At 41.5% G+C, this 26,170-nt stretch overlaps 1 protein-coding gene across 3 annotated transcripts; it reads left to right on the forward strand.

Moving 5' to 3' along the window:
- Nucleotides 1–9: 9 nt before the first annotated feature.
- Nucleotides 10–25,439, forward strand: eprs1 (glutamyl-prolyl-tRNA synthetase 1). Of its 3 annotated transcripts, XM_074665874.1 has the most exons (36): nucleotides 10–233; nucleotides 2,316–2,400; nucleotides 2,522–2,621; nucleotides 2,705–2,861; nucleotides 3,158–3,294; nucleotides 3,664–3,758; nucleotides 3,848–3,974; nucleotides 4,119–4,311; nucleotides 4,410–4,581; nucleotides 4,670–4,903; nucleotides 5,057–5,141; nucleotides 5,768–5,827; nucleotides 7,684–7,704; nucleotides 9,518–9,628; nucleotides 9,732–9,868; nucleotides 11,137–11,344; nucleotides 11,432–11,544; nucleotides 11,725–11,842; nucleotides 12,882–13,055; nucleotides 13,655–13,822; nucleotides 14,138–14,380; nucleotides 15,212–15,433; nucleotides 15,864–16,094; nucleotides 16,178–16,452; nucleotides 17,835–17,886; nucleotides 18,006–18,215; nucleotides 18,324–18,396; nucleotides 18,500–18,579; nucleotides 18,727–18,828; nucleotides 18,987–19,142; nucleotides 19,605–19,802; nucleotides 19,956–20,129; nucleotides 21,903–22,063; nucleotides 22,823–22,901; nucleotides 22,995–23,059; nucleotides 24,427–25,439. In XM_074665874.1, the coding sequence occupies exons 1-36, from the start codon at nucleotides 191–193 to the stop codon at nucleotides 24,575–24,577; spliced, it is 5,010 nt and encodes a 1,669-aa protein (XP_074521975.1). In that variant the 5' UTR covers nucleotides 10–190; the 3' UTR covers nucleotides 24,578–25,439. The 3 variants fall into 3 exon arrangements, with proteins under 3 accessions (XP_074521975.1, XP_074521976.1, XP_074521977.1); XM_074665875.1 differs by lacking the exon at nucleotides 7,684–7,704; XM_074665876.1 differs by lacking the exon at nucleotides 14,138–14,380 and having other exon boundaries at nucleotides 11–233.
- Nucleotides 25,440–26,170: the final 731 nt, after the last annotated feature.

Raw genomic sequence — 26,170 nt, forward strand, 5'->3', positions numbered from 1 at the left:
GAGTTATTACTCAGCAGTGATAAAAACAGAAGAAGTCCTCTCCTGTGGTGTGTCTTCTCGTCTTCACGTTGCTTTCCTCTCGCCGGGTGCTCGGTGTGGACAGTAGCCTTGGCTGTTGTCAAACTGTTGTGCTGAGTATTTAAAGAGTTGGAAACGCTTCCCTACCTGTGTGGAAGAAGGATTTAACAGTATGGCTCTGAACCTTACCATTAACTCGAGCAACCCTCCTCTAGGTGAGTAAATATATCTTCTTTAGTGAGTCGTGTGCATGAAGTGACAGCTGGGGAGCTATCGTGAGCTGTTAGCATTGTTACGTGTCGTCCTCACAAATAAGACTAACTGTCTGAGAGTGTCACCTTTAAAGCTTGTTGACCTATTTGTAATTTTACTAATAGGATTTAAAGATATTGGTCTGATCATATAGTTTTTTTGACGGATGTATCAAAGCTCACCGCTTTCCTTTGCAAAGACAATACTTAAGTTTCATTTTTCTGTTATAGTGTAACAGTAAATCATTTGGTGTATTAATGAGCTTCATTGTCTAATGACCGAGATAAAAAAAAATTCCCGGTGAATTAGTTTTGCGCTTAACAAACGTAAGTAATTTGACCCACATTTGTATTAAAATTGGTATGATGCTATGTCCATATAAGTAAAAATGGGGCGTGTTTAGGCAGCTAGCATTGGCGCTACAAGCTAGCCTGGTGTTCTGCTCACTTGTGCATCCTCTCGGGATGTGCTCCCATACGGCACATTTGCATTTAATGTGCATAGCCACGGGGTCACTTCTGTCACTAATAAAGGCTCTCTTCCTCAAAGTATATTACAATATTTCATAATGGCGTATCCAAACATGCATCCTATTTCTCACAGAGCAAAGGAGAGACTAGTCCTTGTAAACGAACGTGATTGTTTGGGCAGGCGTTAGTTTCGACAAGGCGGCACATCTCGACAGAACACCGTCGCCTGTAAGCTAACTTTAGCTAGCGTGTCGTCGTGGCACGGCTCTACACCACAACATGTGGAGCTGACACAGGCAGGCTACAACGGGTTAGCCTAGCTGGGGGATTAAGTCTGAGACTTTAATTGCAAAATGTTTGACAGGCTGACATGTAATACTGTGACGTTTCAGCACACCGTTGACAGGGTTTTTCTAGGGTTATCGTGCCAATTGTTTTTAACAACGTCTCTAGCTGTGACACTAGCTAAACAGCGCCTTTCTGTGTTTGCATTGGTACAAGAGGCTGATGCAAGCTTGCTGAAATTGTACCAAATTTTTGTGGAGGGCAAATCGTTTTTATGAACCATGGTTTTGTTCTTTTTATCGGCCCCAGCCCTTGAATGTTTGTTGCTGGGCATTGTAGTCAGTGGTTTGGACTGCAAAAACCATCCACTCACTTCACATTGATAAATGAACCATCAATTATGAAAGATAGATCTTGTTTTTTGTTTTCTTCGTGCTGATGTAACATACGCATTATAAGGGCAAGATCAGTATGGCCTTAAAATAAAACATCCTTCTATCCACCAAACTGAAGTTATATTAAGTGCACTTTTTGCAGTCTTAAAAAAAGAAAAATACTGCAAGTGATAAAAAATATGATCCAGAACAGAATATCTGAATAACTTGCTTTGAGGAACAGTGAGATGCAACAGCAGTCGAACAAGCTTGTCAGCATACTGTGGTTGGTTCATGGTCTGACATAACAAAACCAAAACAGTCCAAAATAACTGATTGATGAGATAGTTTCTTTAAATATTTGAGACAACTCTTTATTTGTGCTGGCAGCCATGCTGTTGTTTCTGTGTGTCACTAAAATAAGGGGAGAGGAGCAAATGAAATAGAAGAGAAAATCTAGATTTTCATTTTTAAAAACTTCCTAAAGCAAAATATGTGTTAGTTGACAAAGCCGTTTTTTCACCCAACTCATCTTGTAATTCAAAGCAAATCCATGGTATTCTTAGCAAAGCTATGCAAAGCCTACACCAAAGCATGGATATGGAAAAAAACGATGCAAAGGGCAAGCTGTACTTCTCCAGAGGATTTAGCTGTTAAAGCAGGAAGAAAAATCTCTAAAGCTGTATGCCAAGAAGTGTATGCAGATGTTTTATCTCAGGTCTGGCTCAACTGGTTTTCTAGCAAACAGGCCTGTAAAGATTACCAATTATTTAGGTCATGGTTGTTTCAAACTATGAAAGCAATGTTTGTTTCTGAATGTAAAGCTAGACCAACATCTTTGAAGTTTACTGAGGGTATTAGATGATGTTAGGCCTGTTTTTTTTACACAAAATAATTATTTTCCTCTGTCCCGCAGGAGCACTTCTGGCAGCCGAACATGTGAAAGACAGTGTGCAGGTTTCAGTGGAGGAGGGCAAAGACACCCGGCTTCATGTCTCAGAGTATGTGAACGCATTACATAATAACCTTGAACCGCAGTGTACAAATACACTTTTTGAAGGTGCAGGATTTTTAAAAATGTTTCAGTGTATCTCATTTCTGGGTTCTCTCTCCTTCCCTCAGTATGATCCAGTTCAGTGATGCTAACTCCATCAGCCGATACCTGGCTCGGGTGGCTCCCGCTCTGGGTCTCTATGGAGCTAACATGATGGAGCAGACTGAGGTGTGTGTTTGTCAATATTTAGAAACAAGAATCTTCACAGATTGTTATTTTGCATCATTTGAGCTGCTGCCTGGTGTCTGCAGGTTGACCACTGGTTGGAATTCAGCGTTCGCCGCCTGTGTGGTCAGCCTGGTTTGGCTGCAGCACTGGCTGATCTGGATAAGGCTCTTTCCCTCCGGACCTTCCTGGTTGGACATGCCGTCACTCTTGCTGACCTCTCTGTCTGGGCTTCACTTAAAGGTTAGAAGTTTTGGAGTTCAAGGATATGGTAGAATGGTGCCAATTAAGATACCAGTGTTATTATTACCACCTGGTAGGTATTAGCAAATGTTTCGGTTAACCAAAACCCATAGTTGTTACCCAAACAAACTACAACTGTGACTGAATGTTTTGTTAATCAAACTGTTTGCAATCAGTGCTTTTCCTATGAAGAAAACATGCCATTATATCATTGCTCCACTTTTGGTATCTAACATCATGTTGTAGAGTTTTTTGTGTAATGTCTGTGGTTTAAATAGGTTGTTGTTTATCTTTAGGTCATGGTGAATGGCCAGGCCAGGGGAAATCCTTCCCCCATGTCACTCGCTGGTTTTCTTTCCTGAGCTCTCAGGTTCCCTTCACGGCTGTGGGAAACAAGTATGCCAAGAAGAACCCTCCAATGAGCAAATCTAATGTAAGTGCAGTAACAAAATACCTACACTCATGATAACAGTAGATGGTCCCCTTATCTGTAAAGCAGTATGACTGAGGCTAGCTATTACTCACAACTACAGTGCCAGGGGGATAAAAGATGGAGAGGTACATGGATTGTGTGGTAACGAAGAAGTTAAAAAGAATGACAAGAACCAACAACTGAGGCAGAGATTTTATTTTAAACAGCTGTCAAGCAGACTAAAACACGTGTAACAAGGTGTTAAGTTCAAAGATGAGATCTTCTTTAAACATGGTTATGAGTATGTTAGGAGTCCTGAGTATGGAGTCTTTATGTGTGCAGGACATTTTAAAATGTTGTTCCCTAACCGATTGTCTCTGCGTTTCACAGTCAGATGAGAAGAAGCAGGATGTCGGAAAGTTTGTGGATTTGCCTGGAGCTGAGATGGGCAAGGTTGTGGTTAGATTTCCTCCTGAGGCCAGTGGGTAAGGCTTCATCCAAGTTTAGGTAATGTTTAGCCAATTCATGGTTTTGCAGAGTTAAGAGGGATCATTTTATGTCTGTCTCTGACCAGATACCTGCACATCGGTCACGCCAAGGCTGCTCTGCTCAACCAGCACTACCAGGTCTCATTTAAAGGAAAGCTCATCATGCGCTTTGATGACACCAACCCAGAGAAGGAAAAGGAGGACTTTGAGAAGGTAAAACATTCAGGTGTCAGAGCAAATGAGGAATAATGAATCTTCAAGGTGGAGAAGTTGTTCTATATAAACCTCCCATAAGACTCCAAAAAAGTCCAGTCTGAATATTTAAAAAAAAAGTTGATAATAGCATTTTGTGCTCAGGTTATCCTGGAAGATGTTGCCATGCTCCAGATCCACCCAGACCAGTTCACCTACACCAGCGACCATTTCCCCACCATCATGAAATTTGCCGAACAGCTGCTCTCTGAGGGCAAAGCCTACATCGATAACACTCCTCCTGAGCAGATGAAGCAGGAGAGGGACCAACGCGCTGACTCCAAATGCAGAAATAACAGTAAGCCTTAGGAAACACCAAATGACAACCAGGCAAAGTGACTTTCAGAGCAACACTGTGAAGATTTCTCATCTGACGCCCCTCACTCTCTCCTGTAGCGGTGGAACAGAACATGAAGATGTGGGCAGAGATGAAAGCTGGGACAGAGTTCGGTCAGACATGCTGCATGAGAGCAAAGATTGACATGAGCTCTAACAACGGCTGCATGAGAGACCCCACCCTGTACCGCTGCAAGAACACCCCCCACCCTCGCACCGGAAACACCTACAAGTACTTGAGTTTGATGGACAACTAGATTTTTGATCATAGATTAGAGAAAGCAAAAACTGCTCTAAAACGTACTCCTTCTTCCTCCCAGGGTCTATCCAACATACGACTTTGCCTGCCCAATCGTGGACAGTTTGGAGGGAGTTACTCATGCTCTGAGGACCACAGAGTACCACGATCGGGATGAGCAGTTCTACTGGTTCATTGATGCCCTGCGTCTCAGAAAGCCTTACATCTGGGAGTACGCCCGACTCAACCTTAACAACACAGTGCTGTCCAAGAGAAAGCTCACCTGGTTTGTCGACCAGGGCTACGTAGATGGATGGTGGGTTTAGTTTGATATGTCAGATGATTTATTATAGTATTGTATCAGTCAGGAGTAAAGAGGTCAACTACACTTCAGTGTCTTAAAGCCTCTTTGGTCTCTCTACTTTATCTGTTTTTGATCCTATTTGTCTTTTTTCATGTTGTTTTTCAGGGATGACCCTCGCTTCCCTACTGTCAGAGGAGTCCTGAGGAGAGGAATGACAGTCGAGGGTCTGAAACAGTTCATAGCAGCACAGGTACATCTGTTGTAGCTAGAGAGGGCCTGAGGGGGACTAGTCTGGATTTTTTTTAATTAAGTCAAGAGTTGATTATCACAGATGTTAAATTGATAAGATCATCCTCTTGGAGATAGTTGCACCCCTGGAATTTGTCTGAATCTGCCTCTGAAGGATTCAAATGTACCTGCTCATGTATTTCAAACATTTCAAAGCTTTCTCTGTAAGACGAGGAGTAAGTAGGTATGAGTTTTAGGGGGCAGGGTATAATATCAAAAGCACGCTATCAAGCCACCGTGCAATGTTTCCATTTAATGGATGGATGTGCGGATAGCTTCGTTGTTCTTTTCTTAGAAATTTGATGACTAGGCAGAGGGGAAAAATTAGCAGCTCACTCAACAGGTTACCAAGAGCTCCGTCCAAAAAACGGTTTTGGGGGAAAATAAAAATCAGGGCTTAAGAACAAATGTAGCACATTTCAGATCTTTACAAGTTTAAATTGTCCAGTTTGGTTTGGTACAAGGTGCCACAGTCTGCGCTCCAAATACCAGCTTTGTTAGAATGATGTGATCATAGCTCCCTGTGAAATGCATTGCATTAAAAAAGCTTTAATGTTTCTTGAATTTTTTTTTTCTGGCTTCCTCCAGGGTGGATCAAGATCAGTGGTGAACATGGAGTGGGACAAGATCTGGGCCTTTAATAAGAAGGTGAATATTTCTCCTATATGGCTGAAATAACCAAGCTGTTTACAAGTGAATACAAATGTTTCTGACATTAAATTGTTCCCATCATAATGTAAAGAAGAGGAAATAGTTGGAAATACTCCCACAGTTTTCTTCTGTAGGATGTTATCTATATCAAAGTTTTGACCAAAGAGCTGATGTAACCCCACCTTGGATATATAACATTGAAGAAGATTCTAACAATCTGATTTTAAAGGAATTGATTACTCCCTTTTCTTTTTGAAGTTTAGAGGTTTGTAGTTTATTATCTGATTTAAAGAGAGTCAGATAGAAATGCTAATCTATTCTGCTATAATGGGAATTTTTTTCTCACTGCTATCAGAATTTTGTCAGGCAATTGCAGCACCTCCACTTTAAAAACACAAACTATCCCTTTAAGCCTGTTTACAAAAACTGGTTTGTGTATATTGACACAAATATAATAACACTGTTAGAGACAGAGACCATTTCTTTGCGTGCATTAGACTTCACAAGCCCTGATGCAGCTCTGTGCCTCTGTGTTGGAGTGTTTTCAGATGAGATATGAGATGGATGCTTCACTGCTTAGAATCAGGATGTAGAGCTGTATCTCACAGGATACAACTTAAGTCCATTTTGATGTGCCAACATGAGTGAAATGTGTCATAGAGGGGTAAGGACGTATTTTAGCTCTGTGAAGTATGTGTGAGGAAAAAGGACCTGCAGGTTTCAGCCTGTACCTGACAGAGCTGCCTGTGGTTCACTGCTGGCATGGCTTCTTCCTGCTTTGCTTGTTCTCATTCTGTTTAACACTTTCATCATCCACTTTTTCTAGTCTCACCCTGCCCTTGCCTTCTTTTGACATCCCAATAACCCTCAAGCTTCAAAAAGCTAAACCAGCCGCATCATTTCACGTCATAAGCTTGCCTGTGTTCATTGTTTTACCCTTTTCCATCCGTCTGGACCCAAGTGTTGCTTCCTCTGTGTGGTTTTTCTTGCTGGCACTGGCTGCTTCATCCCCAGGTCAGTTTGGTGTCAAGATTAATAATTCAAAAGTAGGTGGTTTGTCAGGACAAACATATTAAAGCTGATATTACAAAGTGCAATTAATCAGTGTCAGAATAAAGTTTGGACTTAAATAGTGCCTTTTTATTCAAAGGCTGCCCTCACAAGACTGTCAATGTACATCAGACCCAAATCAGGAGCAAACATCCACCTCTGTTAATGCAAAGAGCGTCATGTGCATGATCTACTAACTCCTCCTCCCTGCCCTCTTCAGGCAGTTTCAGGTCCCAAGGCTCCTTTTACTTTAGCTTACAGAATTTAAATTGCTTTTAGAGCAACTCATACTTTTAATGTGTTCACAGATGTTTTTTAGTCATGTTAGTCAGTACCACTGATAACTGAGAAGAATCCAGGGCGAACAGAGAAGTTTGACAGAAGAGAAAAAGACGTGTTTCCTCCACCAGTGGCTTCAGGGCAACATATCTCAGTCAGTGGGTATATTTTCATTGTAAGTATGAGCAGTCATGTACCTACCTGTGACTCACCAAACTACTTTATTTAAACTGTTAAAACCTGTTTGATCAATAACTTCACAAAGAAGTCATCAAAAAGCCACAGGTGCACTTAGCATTGAAAAATGCTCTAAAGGACAAACACCAAAGAAATAAGACGTTTGATTAGCTTAGGATGAAGTGTATTTACAGACAGACAGACATATAAATAAAAAAAAGCCTTCCAGGTAAATTTTGCAAAGTTTCCATTCTCTCTGTAAATGTGTCTCTACCTTTCTATTCTCTCTCTCTTCCTCCCTCGTTGTATCTGACATTAAAACAGCATCTCACTCCTCTGTTTCCAAGCTGCCAATTAGCTGTCTGAAGGTACTCCTCCTCCACCTCCTCCACCCCCTCCTGCTCATTTTCACCCACTCCCTGCTTACACCCAAAGCTGTTTTATCTCAGCGTCCACCAACAGTGCTCACTAATTTACCTCTTTTTTCATTCTTATGAGCTGAAAGTGAAGAGAAGCAGGGTTGTGTTGAAGCGGTTAAAGAAATGAAGTGTGTAGAAAACATGAATATAGTCTCTGTCTTTTCATTGGTTCCTGAGAGGATGTTCTGAAATCCAAAATGACATGCTGACTCAGCCTGACTTTCTCCTAACCTTGAAACAGACACAGAAGTGAAACTGAGGTGAGCTTTTAATTGTCAATTGAAGTAGCAACACCTCTGATCATGTAAATTTTAAATCTGACTTCTTATAATATCTTAACTGACCACACAGTGGGAGATGATCACCATGCTCTCATTTAGCTGGAGGTCGTGTGGTGAACAGTCTGTTTAGGACTAAAGAGGGTCGCACGTTACAGGGAGCATCTTTAAATGATTCTTTAAAAGCTCCTCAGGACAGGCTGGTCTCATTAAACTGCAAGTTAAAAATCTTTCACCAGAGAAAATATCAAATCAAATCACATCTCTCGGGTTTCACTTTTTGACAGGCGTTCATATCCAGAGTCAAACTGCTCTCCCTTCAGTCTTCTCCTTCATCTCTTTCCCTCATCATTTAGTCCATTACAGCATTTTAATGAGCAGTAAAACGTTTCCTCTTCAATTATTGAGAATATTCACTTAAAATCACACCATTACCCATTTGTGTCAGACTTCAAAGTTTGTTACATGCGAGTGCACGTAGTTGCAGAGGGAAAAGGTAATTTACCTTTTTTTTTTTATCCTGCCTGTTGGTCAAAATAACAAGGAAATAACTGGTTACTGGTTTTGTGGACAGTTTGTGGAAACTGAGCTGATGAGGGTTTTTGTTTCCATTGTGCCCTGCAAAAGATTAATATCTCAGTTTCACTTTGAACCAAATTGTGATGAAGAGTTGAACAATACTTCGCTGTGGCTTTTAAATATTCCAGAGAATATGAAACTTTTTCCCCCTTGAAATACATCTTTGAAAAGTGTCTCAGTAAGTAATGGCTCATAGTCTTTTTTTAATACTTATATTTTATTCGCTTTTCAATGAGGTTACAGCAAAAAGAAAAATTATATAACAACTTGGTGTCAGTTAACAAAAGTTCGGCTTATGGTCTTTTTGACATCAGCGGATGGTGCCTCTTATTTTTAAAGCAAGTGCACTCTTGTAGACTGAGGCCAGCCGTCAATCACAGGGATAGACTCAGAGGGATTATAGAGAGAAACACAATTGTTGTCTTGAACAAAGAGGTTTCAAAGTAGGCCAAGTTATTCAACAACTGGGGAGATGCTGTGATGCAGATTTTCAGGTAACTGCCATTGATGCAGCAGAGGAAAAAGAAATTCAGTGTACTGTGGGGTAAAGTCCAAAAAGTCTTAAGAAGACATGGTGACAGTAAGGGTGTCTAAAAAAAGCAACCAAGTCCTCACCTGCATTTAATCATGACTCATCCACTAAAAAACAGCTTTTCTTTCCCCATGCTTCATTTTTATCTTTATTTCTCCTTATCTCACACTGAGCCGGGCTGTTTTCTTTGCTTTTCTCTTTTTATCAAAAAGTCTGTTTTTAAATTGATTTGCACCATTCACAGCTTTGTCCTGTCATTACTCAGCCTTTGTTGAGACTGATGCGAACACTTCCAGCTGCCTTTACTGAACACTTTTTCTCTGTGTTGGTGTTTATCTGTGTGTCTATTTTCACCTGTGTGTGTGTGTGGTAGGTTATTGACCCAGTGGCTCCCAGGTACACGGCTCTGTCCAGTTCCTACGTGGTTCCTGTTTCTGTGGCAGAGGCTATAGAGGAGATGAAGGAAGTGGCAAAACACCCAAAGGTAGGAGCCTTTTAACTTTTATAAGTTTATTTGTTTTTTCTACCATTTGTATAATTTCTCCTCCTGTAATAAAGGAAATCACACGTTTTAAACCTGTTTTCAGAACGCAGAGGTTGGCATGAAGGAAGTCTGGTACGGACCTCGTGTTCTGGTTGAGGGAGCCGATGCTGAGACATTTTCAGAGGGAGAAATGGTCACCTTCATCAACTGGGGCAACCTTGTCATCACCAAAATCAACAAGTATGTAGAATAACCACCAAGCTCCTCCTCGTGATCTTCTTGTTCTTTGTGTCATCTGGCAAAGTTCTTTTCAGTCTTTTACAAGAAAAGAAGGAGATCAGAAGCCAATTTTTCTGCAATCTCATTGAAGCTAGCATTAAGTGTTAAATAATTCTTTGACCTCTTTTCCATGCAGCTTTTATGACTGCAGCATCAACTCTGTCACTTCAGTTTCTGTCGGTATCTGTTTGTCCGTTCAGCAGTCGACAGAGAGGGGTCTTGGCTCTTTCATGAACAGAGGTCTGGTCATTGATTTCTGATGCCTTCATGGAAGCTGGGATATCTTTACAGTGTTTGATCTCTAACCCCACAGTGGGCAGCAGATTTATCGCTCAAACTGAAACAATTATTTGTTTAAAGTTACTTTTAAGGGCATTTTTGCCTGTTTTAGCCAGGACAGATCACGAGATACAGGAAATACGGGAAGCAGGGGATGACTTGCAGCAAAGGGTTATGGTTTGAAGTCTAACCATTGACTGCTGCGAAGAGGACTGTAACCGCTGTAATTATGGTACACACTTTTACAACGTGGCCAAACTGGCACACCAAGTTCAAAATTTTAGATCTAGATCGTTGCCTACACTCAGATCTAGATATATCGCTGCAGAGAGACATAAACTGTAGCCAGGTTGCCTCAGACAAGACTCAAGACATCGGTACCATCAGCACCAGAGCCCGTTGGCACCTGACTGGTCAGTGCTACTGGGTATAAGCATACTACAAACAAAAATCAGGACACTCACTTTGAAAATACAGATTCCCTGACTCAGACTTTGACATTTTTTCATAAAACCTGAAAATAAAGGACTGTTAAACCTGAATAACGTCACGTCTGTAAATGATACAGTGAAATGAAGCTGATTGTTGGACGGGGTCATGTTGGCTATGATGCAGGCTTTGAGCTTTCTTTCTAACGGCTATAGGGCACCTGTCAGTCACGTGAGCTGAGCTGTGTCTCTGATTGGACAACCAGGTGATCCTTCCATCTTCTGAATCACTGAGTTCGAAAGAAATTTACCCATCTGGAGTCACACAGTTTGTGCCAATGGCAAAATAGATTCTGCAACTTTTAGCACTTCCACACTGGCCTCATTTTCCAAACTGGATGTTGCCCCTTTGTCTAGACGTGTCCTTCCTAATGCTCAGCAATCATATTCACTGGACACTTCACAATTCACAAGTGGGTAAAAGTAAAATGATTCTTATTCATATCCTCTCTCTTTTCTCAGAGGGTCTGATGGGAAGGTAGTGTCCATGGAGGCTCGCTTGAACCTGGACAACAAAGACTTCAAGAAGACTGCAAAGATCACATGGCTTGCTGAGACAATTAGCGCCCCCTTGCTGCCCACCATCTGCATCAACTACCAGCCTCTCATCTCCAAACCTGTTATCACTAAAGATGACGACTTTAAAGACTACATCAACAAAAACAGCAAGGTCTGCTCTGCAACTTGTGACTTTGTATATTTATCTCTTGTTACATGTTTGTATTCTTTTAACAGTCTGATTGTCTCTGTCTCTCAGCTGGAGGAGAAGATGCTTGGAGATCCCTGTCTGAAGAACCTGAAGAAAGGAGACATCATCCAGCTCCAGAGACGAGGCTTCTACATCTGTGACCAGCCTTACGAGCCAATTAGGTGAGAAACTGGACCAGTTAGTTTGTTTTAATTGACCGAGTACAACCACAGACTGTGCAAAGGAAGTCATACTCTGCAAAACCTCTCTGTGTAGCTATGTCCACGACTTGTATCCCGTCTGTGTGTCTGAACATGTCGGAAATCGCACTATCTCTGACTGACTCCTGTTAATGTTTGCAGTCCCAACAGCTGTAAGGAGAGTCCGTGTGTCCTGCTCTACATTCCTGATGGACACGTCAAAGAGATGCCGACTGCTGGATCCAAGGACAAGAGCAAGAACCAGGCCTCCAACAATGCAGTGAGTGACCCTCAAGAAAACATGTCTAGATGTTTCAAGCCTCTGTTAGGGACTGCTGCTGCATGTTATGGTAATGTTGGTCTGTTCTTCTGTGCCATGGTTGTGATCATGATTTGTTTTTGAAATCAGACGGATTTTATTGTGCTGGTTGAAGGAAAGAGTTCTCTGGTTAGCAGTGTCAAAAAATAATATTTTCACCTTCCTTTGTAGGCATGTGATCATCCACCTGAAATCCTCTGATTCCATAAGTCAGATTTTCTTTTTGTTATGCTGCTGAAGAGGCTGTAAACACCTGCATGGAAAGTAGAAACACAAGAGGAGGAGAGAGAACAGAGTTACTTTTTTATTGCTAAGTTATTAAAATGTCAGCAACCATTTCAGCCAGTGTTCAAAGTTATGTTTAATCTCCGTCACCTACTTAAGGATAAAAAAAAGGTTAAGATGGACAGTAATGATTAGTTGCTGAGACCCTGGACACTGGACACTGAAACTAACAGCAGCACTCAGCCATAAACCAGAACCTGACCTGTAAACCTTCCCCATCCTTCAGGTCAATCTGTGGATTGTTCAAAGATTAATTCCCCTTTATGGTTTGTTTCTTACATCCACTCATTTTGAGAGTGAAAAGAAATGCGTAAACCACTTTGATCTGATTAAAGAGGAAGTTCAAGCACATGATGGGTCCAAAGTTCCCTCCAATAAAGGTGTGAAGGCTCTGGCCAAGTATAGTGACTGCTTTCATCCTCATTACATCTAAGGTGAAGCCACAATAAACATCAAAACTGAAACAAAAAGTTTAGATAGAGATAATTTACTCTGACTAATAATACAAAGGTCGGCCAAATGTAAGATAGTCTTAGTATAGATTGACTTTGAGCCCAGATGGTAAAGGAGCATTGGGGCTTTATAAGAAGGGAAGTGGTTTCAAAGAAAGGCAAAGAGAAAGCTGCAGGTCTCTTTTATAGGCACCAGTTGATCCTTGATGTCAGTTTTCTGCTCTCTTTCTTTGTGTTCATATCTGCTCTCCTTCTGCTCTTAGCCTGCCGCCTCTTCAAGGGCTGCCCCATCCTCTACCTCAGCCCCTGCCTCAGCCTCAGCCGGAGATTTATTCACCAGTATTGTAGCACAAGGTGAAGCTGTGCGTCAGCTTAAGACCGCCAAGGCCCCCAAAGAAGAGGTGGACAAAGCAGTTCAGCAGCTGCTGTCTCTGAAGGTATGTCCCATATTGTTAAAGATTATGCAACAGGATCATTTTTGTTTGTTATTCAACTAGAACGAGGATTTAAGTCATCAGGTCTCAGGGGGAACAAAACCCCGAACAACCTGATTTTAAGTTAAGAGCAGGTTGGCTCCCATCCCACCAAGGTCCAGATGAGTTTATCTGTTTTTTAATTTGAAACTGTCCAACTGTTGCTACATTTATTACCAAGTTTTGATTATTTGGGCTTTTTGAGAGTAACAGAAACCTTTGTGTTTTTTTGGCTCTTAGTAAAAATCTCTGGCCAAAACTAAGCTAAGCTTTTTTACCCTCATGTATGTTCCTTTGCAGAGGGAGGGAATTTTGAGACTGATTAAGCTTCTTGTAAAAGGAATGATCATTAAAGGTTGTTTTTCCTACTTTGTTAATTTGATCCCCCGCCTTGCTGTGTCTCCTCCATTGTTTTGTTTCCAACAAAAAAGCATGCAAAAGACATGCAAATAAGATGTTTGACTGAAATTTTTGGTCCTCCAGGCAAATGATTTGCATGTTTATTTTTCAGGAACCCAAGCCATTTAACCCACATATGATCTCCCTTTTTCTCTTTACTACAGGCACAGTTTAAGCAGCAGACAGGTGTAGACTACAAGCCAGGCATGGCTCCTCCCACCTCGTCTCCAGCCCCACCTGCCACATCAGTGGACCCTGGTGCATGTCCGTTCACCCGGGTTGCCCAGCAGGGGGAGCTGGTCAGGAAACTCAAAGCAGAGCAAGCGCCTAAGGTACTCTAACATTTACCTATGGATGAGCCACACCTACATCTGTTGGTCCAGTCATCACTCACCTCCCACATCGCTTGACTGTTCACTAAACTCCTCCCACATCACCAGTCTGTCACTTCAAGGCCTTTCAGCTGTTCTCTTTTTTTGTCTCTAAAGTTCCTGCGTCCAAACTGTCCCATCTCTCATTGCTCATTTTCCAAAATGAGTAAACTGTCCAGCTGTCACTTCCATTTGTTGGTCATATTTACATGTCAGTTGCATGCCAAAATTTGTTCAATCAGTCACGACAATAAACTGGATTATTGATTGCACCAGGACCAGATTGACGTAGCAGTGAAGCAGCTCTTGGCTCTGAAGGCGGAGTTCAAGAAGCTGACCGGTCAGGATTACAAACCTGGGATGGCCCCTCCCACTCCTGCCTCCTCTGCTCCTTCTCCTGCTACCAATTCCTCCTCCTCTGCATCTTCCTCTTCTTCCTCCTCTTCTTCAGCCTTGTATGAGCGTGTTGCACAACAGGGAGAGGTTGTGAGGAAACTGAAGTCTGAAAAAGCCCCAAAGGTATTTTTGTGCATTAATCAGGCTTTGAAAACCTTTGCAATTCAATTTAGTGACTGTTGGTAATTTTATCACACCCAGCAGATATGAAGGGTAAAACCACTAAGATAACTAAATGACATTGACTTTTATCATTGAAATTTTAGTGAGGAATATTGAAATTGTTGGAGAATCATTGAAGTTGTAACGGCATGTTTTTGGGACGAGCTGCTGAACTGATCAGTTGGATCCAGTAATTTCTCTTTCATACTCCTGAGCTGATTTCAACATCCGGCTGATCACTTTCATGCCCCAGACTATTTCTAATGTTTCTTGTAAACTTATATTTTCCTCCAGCTGCTGCAGCTTGGAAAGGATAGCATCTGATTTACTGAGGTGGTCAAACCTAACCAGCACAGAGTGATGTTTCTAGTCTTACCTTTGAAATTTAATACAAAAGTTGTGTCTCTGTAGGCAATCAGGAAAAGAAATCCTGAATGAGTTCATGTAGTTAGGATAATAAAAAATTGAAGCACTAATCACAAATTATTATTTTTTATGGCGCAAGGTTGAAATAAGATCTTGTGTGAATCAACAGCAGCTGGTTTGAACCACTGAGAACACACCAGGTGGTATATATTTGCCGAGCAAGGGTGTAAAAAGTTAATGCAATTCCCAAAAAGTGATTCTTTTGACAGTATCAAGAAATTCACTGATATAATGGACTCCAATATTGATTATCTAATTAAATGCCATTGTGTTATCCCCTTGTTTTCTTCAAACACTGTTTAACAGAAGATCACACTTTCTTTGAAACATAATTAAATACAAGTGTCCTTGTTGGTGTGTTTCCAGGACCAGGTTGACGCAGCAGTGAAACAGCTGCTGGCCCTGAAGGCAGAGTACAAACAGGTCACAGGGCAGGACTATAAGCCTGGAGCTGCCCCTGTCCAGAACAGCCCTGCTCCCGCTCCTGCTCCTGCTCCAGCTCCAGCTCCTGCTGCCTCTGGCCTCTATGAAAAGGTGTCTGAGCAGGGAGAGGTAGTGAGGAAACTGAAGGCTGAGAAAGCTCCCAAGGTGAGAAAACATGTTCTTGATTTAAACATGGCTAAATCACCAGACCCCAGATGAGTTCCTCAAATTTTTAATTCACTGAAAACCATCACATTAGTAGAGGATGTTTTTTTTTAGTCTAATTGTAAACGATAAGCTCTCTTTTAAAAAACAAAGGTAAATGACAATACTCTGTGTAAATCTGTTCTATCATGTTGATATTTCTTTGAGTGGTAGATTAAGATCAATGTATTAATTACTTTATCATGGCCCTTGCATAAAATATGAAACGACCTGTTCATTTTTCATGTTTGATACCGCTCTCCTGGGAAATGTAGTGAAATCTAAACCAGGTGCTGTTGGGTCCTGGGTTTATTAAGAGTATATTTTTTAGTAGAATATTTCCTGAAACTGTTATTGCTGCTGTAATATTCTCTACATTGTTGCTCTTCAGGATCAGGTGGATGCAGCAGTGAAGCAGCTGTTGGCCCTGAAAGCAGAGTTCAAACAGCAGACTGGACAGGAGTACAAGCCAGGATTACAAGCCCCAGCTAGCCCTGCCCAGACCCAGTCCAGCTCTCCAACAACCAAGTCCAGCATGTCTCCACAGGCCCAGGAACTGTTCTCCCAAGTGGCCCAGCAGGGGGAGCTGGTGAGGAAGTTAAAGACTGAGAAAGCCCCCAAGGTAAGGTACCCACCACACCTGAGGGATGAAACACAGCCAGCCCTTCAAAGGGCTTGAAAGCATCTGCTGTCTCTCCATTCCAGGACCAGGTGGATGAAGCTGTGAAATCCCTTCTGAACCTAAAGAGCCAGTACAAGACGCTTACTGGAGAGGACTACAAACCAGTGGCTGCTGCTGGAGCCAGTGGAGGAGAAGACAAAAACCGTAAAGAAAGAGAGAACAAGTCTGAGAAACAGGGAGGAGGAGGAGGTGCAGGAGGAGGGAAAAAGGGTAAAGGAGAAAAAGGCAACCAGGGCAAGGAGGCATCCGGAGGAGCAGGAGGAGCAGGAGAGGGTCAAGGACCGAAGAAACAAACTCGGTGAGAGACTGGAGACAAATGAAAGAAGACAGGACGATTTAGATGTTTGAAATGTCCTCAGACATCAGAGTTAAAAAAAAAAAACATTTGACCTGAAATAAAAAAGATCACTGTTGACCTCATAACAAAGTTCACAGATTTTGTGATGTCAAGGAGAAACATTTTGTTTTACTTTTTGCATCTAAAAATTCACATTACTGATTTACAGTTTGTTTTTAAGCTCGGATTGAACCTCAATTCAGGATTTTCATAATGTCAACTTGACTCTAAGGCATAAAGAAATCTTCAATAGGCACATGGAGGGAAAGGTGTTGGTGGTGATGAGGTTGTTAAAAGACCTGAAGTGGGAACAAAACGCAGGACATTTTTTACAGCACTATGCTGACTACTTTCAGATAAGAATAAAAAAAACAAGTATGTTTTTAGGCTTTTATGCCTTCATGTGGGGAGGACAGTTGATAGAGCTGAACTGAGAGGAAAGGTGAGGGAATGACATGTGGTAAAGGGCTGCATGCTCTCAGGGCTAAAGCCTCAGTACTCAGGGTGCAGGGTTTTAGTCACTCACTCGTTCTCTGTTAAAGTACAAGGAGGTTAGTTTTAGGTTTTGGTCTTTGGTCTGGAGCATGATGAAGACTTGGATTTGTTACTTGGACTCTGAAGATGGATCGTCTGTACATCCAAGCTGTCTGCTGCTGTAGTTAAACAACAGCGTTTTGATTTTATACAGAGAGTTGGTGAGTTTGAAATGGTTGGTGGGTTTTTCATCAGCTTGATCAGTGTTTGTGTCCTGCTGTCAGCTTTAAAGATTGAATTTAAAAGTGCTGCATCACTAATACATGTACGGATCTATACTGCATGATGCAGTAATGCTGTGTGTTAGCATGGGGTCTGCTCTTAAGCCTGAGGTCCTGCTGAAGTTTTTGAGAAAAGATGCAAAATGTAAAATAAGAACTTCTTGAGATCACTCATCTTTACTGGATGAACAGATCATGAAATCAACACAATAGCTGAGATTACGTTTCTGCCATCACAGTATGACTAAATTTCTCTGTTATGTCAGTCATCAGGACTCTGGTTTTATGGCTGTAGATGTTGGCTTTGAGTTGCATGGTTGTCTGAACTGCAGACTGCTGTGTGTGACAAGTGTGTGTTGTTGTGACGATTTTGTTTCTATACCAAGACAAACTAACCAGTAACTTGCTCCCGTTTGTGTTGTTTTTTAAAGGATCCCTTTGCTACTTTTCTAGATTTGGTTCCAAAATAAATATTACACTTTGAACCTATGTTTGAAAAAAATAAGATACCAGAGCATACATTTGCACAGTTTATAATGAGATACCATGGTGTGCATCACACTAACTTTGCTGTATTTGTCCTGACAGGTTGGGCTTAGAGGCCAAAAAAGAGGAGAACCTGGCTGACTGGTACTCTCAGGTGAGTCTGACGCAAACAAACTAAACTGATCACTTCACTTCCCAATATACCGTTTCTTAGAACCTGAAGGACAGCTTTCACAAGAGTCTGTCCTTTTTTAATCCGCTCCTCCCCTCCAGGTTATCACTAAAGCAGAGATGATCGAGTATTACGATGTCAGCGGCTGTTATGTGCTGCGTCCCTGGTCCTACTCCATCTGGGAGTCCATCAAAGAATTCTTTGACCGGGAGATCAAGAAACTGGGTGTGGAGAACTGCTACTTCCCCATGTTTGTGTCTCAGGCTGCTCTGGAAAAGGAAAAGTCCCACATCGAAGACTTTGCCCCAGAGGTAAAAGACAGGTTTTCCTCCTATTTCACACTCTCACTGATTATTTAAACTGAAATATGTTTTGTAAGATGTGGGTAGTTATCTTTTGGTGTTTGTTGGCTCCTTCAGGTTGCCTGGGTGACTCGGTCAGGAAAGACAGAGCTGGCTGAGCCCATCGCTGTGAGACCCACCAGTGAGACAGGTGTGAACCAAAGCTCTTTGGCCCCATATGACTTCAGTGCAGTCACCTTTTTTAAAGCTGCTTTTCACTGTAAAAAAAATGTGGTCTGTTTGTTTTTCCTCAGTGATGTACCCTGCCTATGCTAAATGGGTCCAGTCCCACAGAGACCTTCCAATCAAACTCAACCAGTGGTGTAATGTTGTGGTAAGTATCCTCGCCCTACTTTCATTTCTTTTCACCTACAAACGTCTTCACACGGTGATGATGAACTTTATAAGAGGAAACTTAGATGCAGTTCATTGCCACCATTACTTTCTCTGCTCTCACCTCTCCCTCTCATTGTTTCTCTAGAGATGGGAGTTCAAACATCCTCAGCCTTTCCTCAGGACCAGAGAGTTCTTATGGCAGGAGGGACACACAGCCTTTGCCACCAAAGAGGAGGCAGCTGAGGAGGTAACAGATGAGGAAATGCTGCTTTGAAACTACCACAATCACTCCTTTAAGTTTATATTAATGCTATCTAAAAGTAATGCATTAAAACTACTCATGGGTAGCAGTGACTTTAGCGTGTGTGAAAGAAACAAAACAATTTTTTTGTGTGTGCTCGATAGGTGCTTCAGATCCTGGATCTGTACGCCAGGGTGTATGAAGAGCTGATGGCCATCCCTGTTGTGAAGGGAAGGAAGACGGAGAAGGAGAAGTTTGCAGGTGGAGATTATACCACCACTGTGGAGGCTTTCATCTCTGCCAGCGGCCGAGCCATTCAGGTACTGAGGATACTAAATCTGTTTACTCTGAATCCTGAGGAGGATTCATACAAGAACTATGCAACTACAACTAAAATCAAGCAGTATTAACTCCTGTTTCGGTTGTCAAGTTGGTCTTCACCCCCAGCAGGGTTTGTAAGTGACTTGTACATCATGCTGGACAAAAAGTCACTGAACAAATCCCGAAGATTTTTTTTCTTAAGGAACCCAAAATTCAACACTTCCTCTTATAGTCCAAGAGAAGTGTGTGGGGTTGATGGTATCTGCTGAGTGTGCCCTCAGTCAGTGCTGTGCCAGTATTTTTTAGTTTTCTGACATTTTTTGGACATTTAAAAGAAGTCAAGTCAATTTTTCTTAAAGATGTTTTTTATTACTCACTTTTATTCCTCATGCAAATGGAGTTGATGTTAAAGAGCAAAGTTTTCATTGCTTCACTTGCTTTACTTCTCTGTGCTATCTCAGGGTGCTACATCCCACCACCTGGGGCAGAACTTCTCCAAGATGTTTGAGATTGTGTTTGAAGATCCAAAGAGGCCAGGAGAGAAGCAGCTGGCTTTCCAGAACTCCTGGGGAATCACCACCAGGACCATTGGAGTCCTCACCATGGTGCATGGAGACAACATGGGATTAGTGTTGCCTCCCAGGGTGGCCTGCCTGCAGGTACAGACCCCCCAAAAATATTCTTGATATTTGAAGGGCCCTGTGATATTACACCATATTATGTGCTGTGAATATAGAAGAAAACGTACAAATGAGTGGCACTGATACCTGCAGGGAAAAAACACCAACTGTTTTCATTTCTTCGTTCTCTAGGTTGTCATCATCCCATGTGGCATCACTGCCTCACTGCCAGAGCAGGACAAGGAAGCTCTGTTGGCTCAGTGCTCCAAATATCAGAGCAGGCTGCTGGATGCTGGAATCAGGGTGAAGACTGACCTCCGAGACAACTACTCACCTGGGTGGAAGTTCAACCACTGGGAGCTCAAGGTCAGTTTTTGTTTTACTGCAATGATCATAAGAGGTAAAAATTGGTGCTGTCTAACAATTACAAAAAATTAATCTAATTACAGGATTTTTAATTAATTAACTCAAACACATTTTAATCTCATATCTGCTCAAGGTCACCAAATAAAGAATTTGAACTCAAGGACATTACAAAATTGTAGTTCATGACTACTCAAGTGAATACACGAAGAAGAGAAAATTTGTGAACCTGCATTTTTTTTTCCCAATTCAAATGCAACTGTTGACTGCTTCTTTAGTAGTTAATTATGTTTTCCAGTGGGGGGAGGTGGGGTCTGGTGGAGCTTGTCAATCAAAATCATGCTCATAAACTACTGTGGGTGAGAGTGGTGCACTCTTTGAATGAGAAATCAGCATGGATATGAGGAGAGGATGTGAGATGACAGGGACACAGCGAGACGCTGCAAGTCAGAAAAGTTCATTCAGCTCACGCTCCAACTGAGGATGTGTTGCGGAAGTTCAGAGAGAAAGAACGGTGCAATCATGAGGTAAGACAACAGAGATCATGTAGAGGATGAACGAGATGAACGTCTCAGAGCGTGTCTGTTTTCTTGGATCAAAAACGGGAGGAGAGACATAAAAGAAGAGAGTCCACTCTTCTTAGGTAGTTTTGGCATTTACATAGTCATAGAAAAAAAAATTATAACACATTGATTTGTGGTGTAATTAATTGATCTAATTAACGCATTAAAGTGACAGCCCTAGTAAAAATAGTTACCTTATGGATATAAAATGCACAGGAGAATAGCCAGTATTATATAAGAACATAAAAATCAATGATCAGCACAACTGCAACCTCTGGTCATAAAATATGAAGCCTAGGCGGAGTTGATAAAAACTGCAAGACCAAAAAGACAATTTTTAGACTTGCCAACATGTTTCCAGCCTGGTTTAAGAAAACTTTTTGGGTCTGAGTACCTCTTTTCCTTGTTGACAGCTGTCAGCAAAGACTCTAGAGACCTGCCTCTTCACCTCATCCAAACTTGAACAAAGCCTGGCCAGTTCAGCATTTTCAGAAGAGCCCCTGCCAACTATGTGCTTCCAAACTATGTTTCAGAAACAAATGGGTGACCTCATGGAGACTAGTGTTGTCAAGATACCAAAATTATGGTTCAATATGGTTCATAGGAGCGCTGGAACTTAAAGCTAATGTCTGTATCTCCGTTTATACGTTTGCAAGTTAAGAAATCAAACTGTGAGGTAGTCAGCATGAGATCGGATGATTAAGATGCACGTTAACTTTGTCACACTGAAAACAGCCAAGCATTGACACGTGAAGCTGATACAGGCTCACTGTCTAACTTCACAACAACACACGTACTTTGGAAAGAGAACAAGTCTCCGCCCACTCCTCAGAGAGGAGAGAGGACCCAGCTCAGTGGCTGCAGACTCAAAATTTGCCTGAGTCAAAATGTATCATGCAACCCTAATGGAGATTACATCCATGTATCATTCAGTGTATAGTTAAGCATGCTGGAGAGACAGCCAGACTGAGAGCTCCTCAGAGAGACTGAATTTTATATACCAGCGTGAGTTACATCCAGGATTTTACAGATTCAGTGCTCAAAATTAATCACCAACACAAACTTTGGAGATGTAAAATTTGAACCAGACCCATCTGACCGATTAATACTCCAACACAATGTACAGAAATGCCCTCTTGTTCTGAATAAGAAAGGGAACAGTTGGGAGAAGCAGTGATACTAACCTGTTTCTTTCTTTTTTCCTCTTATTCAGGGGGTTCCTATCCGTTTGGAGGTTGGTCCTAAGGATATGCAGCAGCGTCAGTGTGTCGCTGTCAGGAGAGACACCGGAGTGAAGGCAACGATTCCAGAGGCTGACGTGGACAAGAATCTGTTGACCATGCTGGAGGATATCCAGAACAACCTGTTCAAGAAGTAAGAGACAGCACAAAGCAGCAGGGACACACCGTGCAAGACTTTGTACAAAAAAAATCACAAAGAAGAATGAAAATCTTCCTGTATTCTGCTAATCCAGTTCACAATTTGTCCACAGAGCTGTCAATCAAAATGCTGTACCCCTTTTTCACAGCATCCAATTAGTAACTGAAACTGAATCTGCAGGCTTGGAGTCAATACCACCAGTAGAGGGCGACATTGGGACAGAAACAATGTTCTATGAGGAGGCAATGCTGTTGAAGAGGAATGATCAATTAACAGGAAACAAGTGTTTGCTCAGATTGTCTTGAAGTGACACTGAAAAAGGCTTTAGAAGTTTACACTTAGTCGGCCTGACCCAAAAGGATGTTAGGTAAGGTCCAATGGTTCATTTTCCCAGGAATCAAACAGTAAGAGGTAAAGTGTCTCTTAGAAAAGCCTTTTCCAACGTGTTCCAGCCAGATAAGCATGTTTAGAATAAGATTCAATTCAATGGTGAAGGGTGGTTACTGATAGTTTGGCCGTGGTTCATCACTATAGTAATGAAAAAAAACCCAGAAAAACAGTGACATCGCTGAGAGGATGTAAGAGCAAGAAAAAGTTTGGTCCAATTTCCAATCAAATCTCGCAAAATGGCTGCAGTGGGTTTTGTCTCCTAGTCTGTGTTTAGAACTGGGAAATCCTCAATAATAGTGAACCAAAAGATGTCTTCAACGTAAGAGCATGTGTTGAAATGAGTTGTGTGTTTGTGTTTTTCAGAGCTTCAGATGACCTGAACTCAAACATGGTGGCTGCAGACACAATGGAACAGTTCCAGAAAGATTTGGATCAGGGCAGGGTGAGAAACTTCCCAGCATTCCCTGAGAATATCAGTGTTTGTGCTTGCCTCAAGAAATACCTTTCTTTCTGATACCTTTCTATCACGTCATAGATTGTTCAGATCCCATTTTGTGGAGAGATCGAGTGCGAGGATTGGATCAAGAAAACCACTGCCAAGTACGTCTGACATGCTGCTGTCTTACTATATACTAGAGCTGTTTATTACCTCTGCCAAGGAGGACATGTTTTTGGAGGAGTTTGTCTGTTTGTCTGTGAACAACATAACTCAAAAAGTGACGAACAGATCTCAATGAAATTTTCAGGAAATGTTCAAAATGGGATAAGGATGTAGTTATTAAACACTGAGCTGATCTGGATCACCGTCTGAATCCAGGACTTTTTTAAAGAATTCTTTATCATTGTGAGATAGGGCCGTTTTCACCATATGTGTATATAACTCCACAATAAATGGTCGGTTTGCTTTGAAAAACAATACAAGACAAGGCTCATTCTGGATACTAAGATCTGGAATATGAAATATGTACTGGGTCATCATCATTTTCAACACTGTTAGGTAACAAATTATCATACAAACCTGCAACTAGCACCAAATTGTAGCAGACAGTCTGCTGAAGGGAGTATAGCATTAAAGTAGGACTCAAGTGTTGGTGACAATCACAATATGCTTGACGGAGGTCTGCGCTCTGAGTGCTTTTCTAGTCTTTGAGAAGGCAAAAGGCAGCGGAGTGCCTCCCATCATTATTCTTCATATCCAGTCACTCTGTGTGATAAAGTTCAGCCGGAGGGTAGATTTTTGAGCAGTTTTTGCTACAGTAAACATAGTATAGTGCAGTAATCTGGCTATGGAACTGCACAGCTAGTACAATAAAAAATAGATTATGAATGAATAACAAACTTTTCCTTACCTTCAAGTTTAAAATAAACTGTATGACAGTTTCAGCCATTCTACCATGATTTTTAAAGTTATTTTTGGGGCTTTATGCCTTGAATCAGCAAGGTTTGGACAGTGGATAGTGCAGGAAACAGGTGAGAGTGAGGATTGACATCCGGGAAGGCTTGATTCAAATCAAGGCCACCTGCTCGAGGGCTTTGCCTAGACCACTAGCCTCTACCAGTGCTCCAACCTCCAGTCCTTCTGACAGGTCAATGTGCCTGAACTGGTTACACATTGCTCTGGTGGATGATATGCCAGCTTAACTCATTCACTGCCAGCCGTTTTCAGAGCAGAGAGCTTCATACTGCCAGCCGTCAAACATTATTTACATCTAAAGACATTCGGCGTCGAAATGACGTCTATATACATCAATGGCAGCGAAGAGTTAATCAGACCATTATTGTTTTGAACCTACCACAACAAAAATATGACCTGACTTTCATTTTTAACCAACTAGCAATAGTAGCCTGCCCGAATTATTGTGTACTCAGCTTGATGCACACATCCCTGGTTAGGGTTGATTTCCATCAAAAAAGTTTACAGGTTTTTTTCAAAAAGTTAAAACTTCTTTGTTCTTTGTTCCCTGTAGGGACCAGGACCTAGAGCCTGGTGCTCCATCCATGGGGGCAAAGAGTCTTTGTATCCCCTTCTCCCCCTTGAAGACACTGCAGCCCGGCCAGATGTGCGTTAGCGGCAAGGAAGCTGCCAAGTACTACACCCTGTTTGGACGCAGCTACTAAAGAGCTGCTGAGCTGGACCACACGGATGACCATTGTAGTCAAAAAGGGCTCTCCTATCTTATTTACATCTTTTCCTCTTGTTGTTTGGGGGTATTTAGGTGACTTGACTGTGGGATTCAAATGAGAATATGTTGTTTTTGTTCTTTTTTTTAACGAGTGATATCATTGTTATCTTGGTAACTGAGAAGAAAAAGCTGGGGTGAGAGTGAAAATATTTGTGGCATCATTCTGTGACCACATGGCTGTCTACTCTGTCATCAGCTCGTAAAATGAACTTATTGTCTGTAAGTGCTTCCTGATGGAAAGGGAAAACCACCAGACAAGGAGCACACCTTATGAGTGGTCTTTACAGGTCTTTGAAACATGGCACTTAAAATGACAACTCTAGCTCACCTGTTCTCAAAGCCACTTTTGAATTGACTTTTTTTTTATATCCACCCAATGTTGAGTTAAAAAACAGCTTTTGTTTCCTTCTATTGATGTTTCTCATTCATGTATTTATTGAATTAAACCCATAGAAAATCATGATAAATCTTCTGAGAGCCAAAGTGTCTCCTGCCACCTGAGGAAGTGTACTGTGTGTTTGTCAGCAGTCTCATCTCATGCAGCCATACTGTCTCAGGACCTCTGCAGATACTCAGGCTTGTAGTTGTCTCATTGTTCTCACTGCTTCCTCAGCCCTCCTCTCTTTGTAAGAGTGGTTACATTATGTGGCTTGTTGTTCACAGCTAATTCAAATACCTCAGAGCTTAACTGTTGACAGCTCTAATAAGCTGTGTGGGTTTAAGATATTAAAATGAAACCCATTGTTTCTTCCCTCCGGTTGAAAGACTCTAAATTTGTCAATAATAAAGTAATTTCCATGGCAAATTGTCCTGTGTTGTTTTGATTAAGTGCCAAAATGGATTGGGAATGTGGAAGTTACTTAATGGATCATTTATTATTTATGCAGGACTAAAGTATGAGATAACTATGTGACAGAAAAAAATGTTATGCATTACATCAGAACACAAGAGAGTCAGGGAGTAATTCTGGCTGATAGTGATATTCATTAAGTCTTTTCAAAGCATTTTCACTTGCAAAAAATCAGGCACCATGTTGGACTTAAGGGCTGTAAAATGTTGAAACATTTCAGAGTTATTCTACTAAAATACATTAAATCATGCAGGTGCATATAGTATGCTGATGACTGTCAGTGTTTTAAAATATGCAGGGTAACAATAGGCTTGACTGCATTGAACTGAAGGCTTTGTAGGTTATGTAATAGTGTGCCTTGTGCAGCCAATAGATAAAGACCAACACATCCTGTCTATATTTTCAAAGTAAGACCATAGGCCAATTTGCTTTCTCGCAGCTGCCTTAAAGATGACCAATAACAACAATAATAATAATAATAATAATATATAATTGCAATAATTGGTTACAGGACTAAAGTACGGACAAAGTCTTACTGTTTTTGCTGGGCATTTCATGAGTCAAATGATCTGAATATTTCCTTAGCATTTGTTTAAGACAGGCTCTGCCGGTTTATTTTTACAAGTCTAGCTCCTTCACTATCCACTCAAGGCAGGTTGCAAGAGCTGAGGACACCCA

Source organism: Halichoeres trimaculatus, unplaced genomic scaffold (genome assembly GCF_033239565.1).
Source record: "Halichoeres trimaculatus isolate MK-OKI-2021-1 unplaced genomic scaffold, fHalTri1.1 fHalTri1_scaffold_3, whole genome shotgun sequence".
Lineage (NCBI taxonomy): Eukaryota > Metazoa > Chordata > Actinopteri > Labriformes > Labridae > Halichoeres > Halichoeres trimaculatus.

Excerpts from the sequence above, each read along its gene's own strand:
- eprs1 (XM_074665874.1), top strand. The coding sequence starts at position 191 with ATGGCTCTGAACCTTACCATTAACTCGAGCAACCCTCCTCTAG. Across the intron at positions 16,095-16,177 it reads AGACTGAGAAAGCCCCCAAG|GACCAGGTGGATGAAGCTGT; the intron begins GTAAGGTACCCA and ends TCTCCATTCCAG. Across the intron at positions 18,580-18,726 it reads ACCAGTGGTGTAATGTTGTG|AGATGGGAGTTCAAACATCC; the intron begins GTAAGTATCCTC and ends TTGTTTCTCTAG.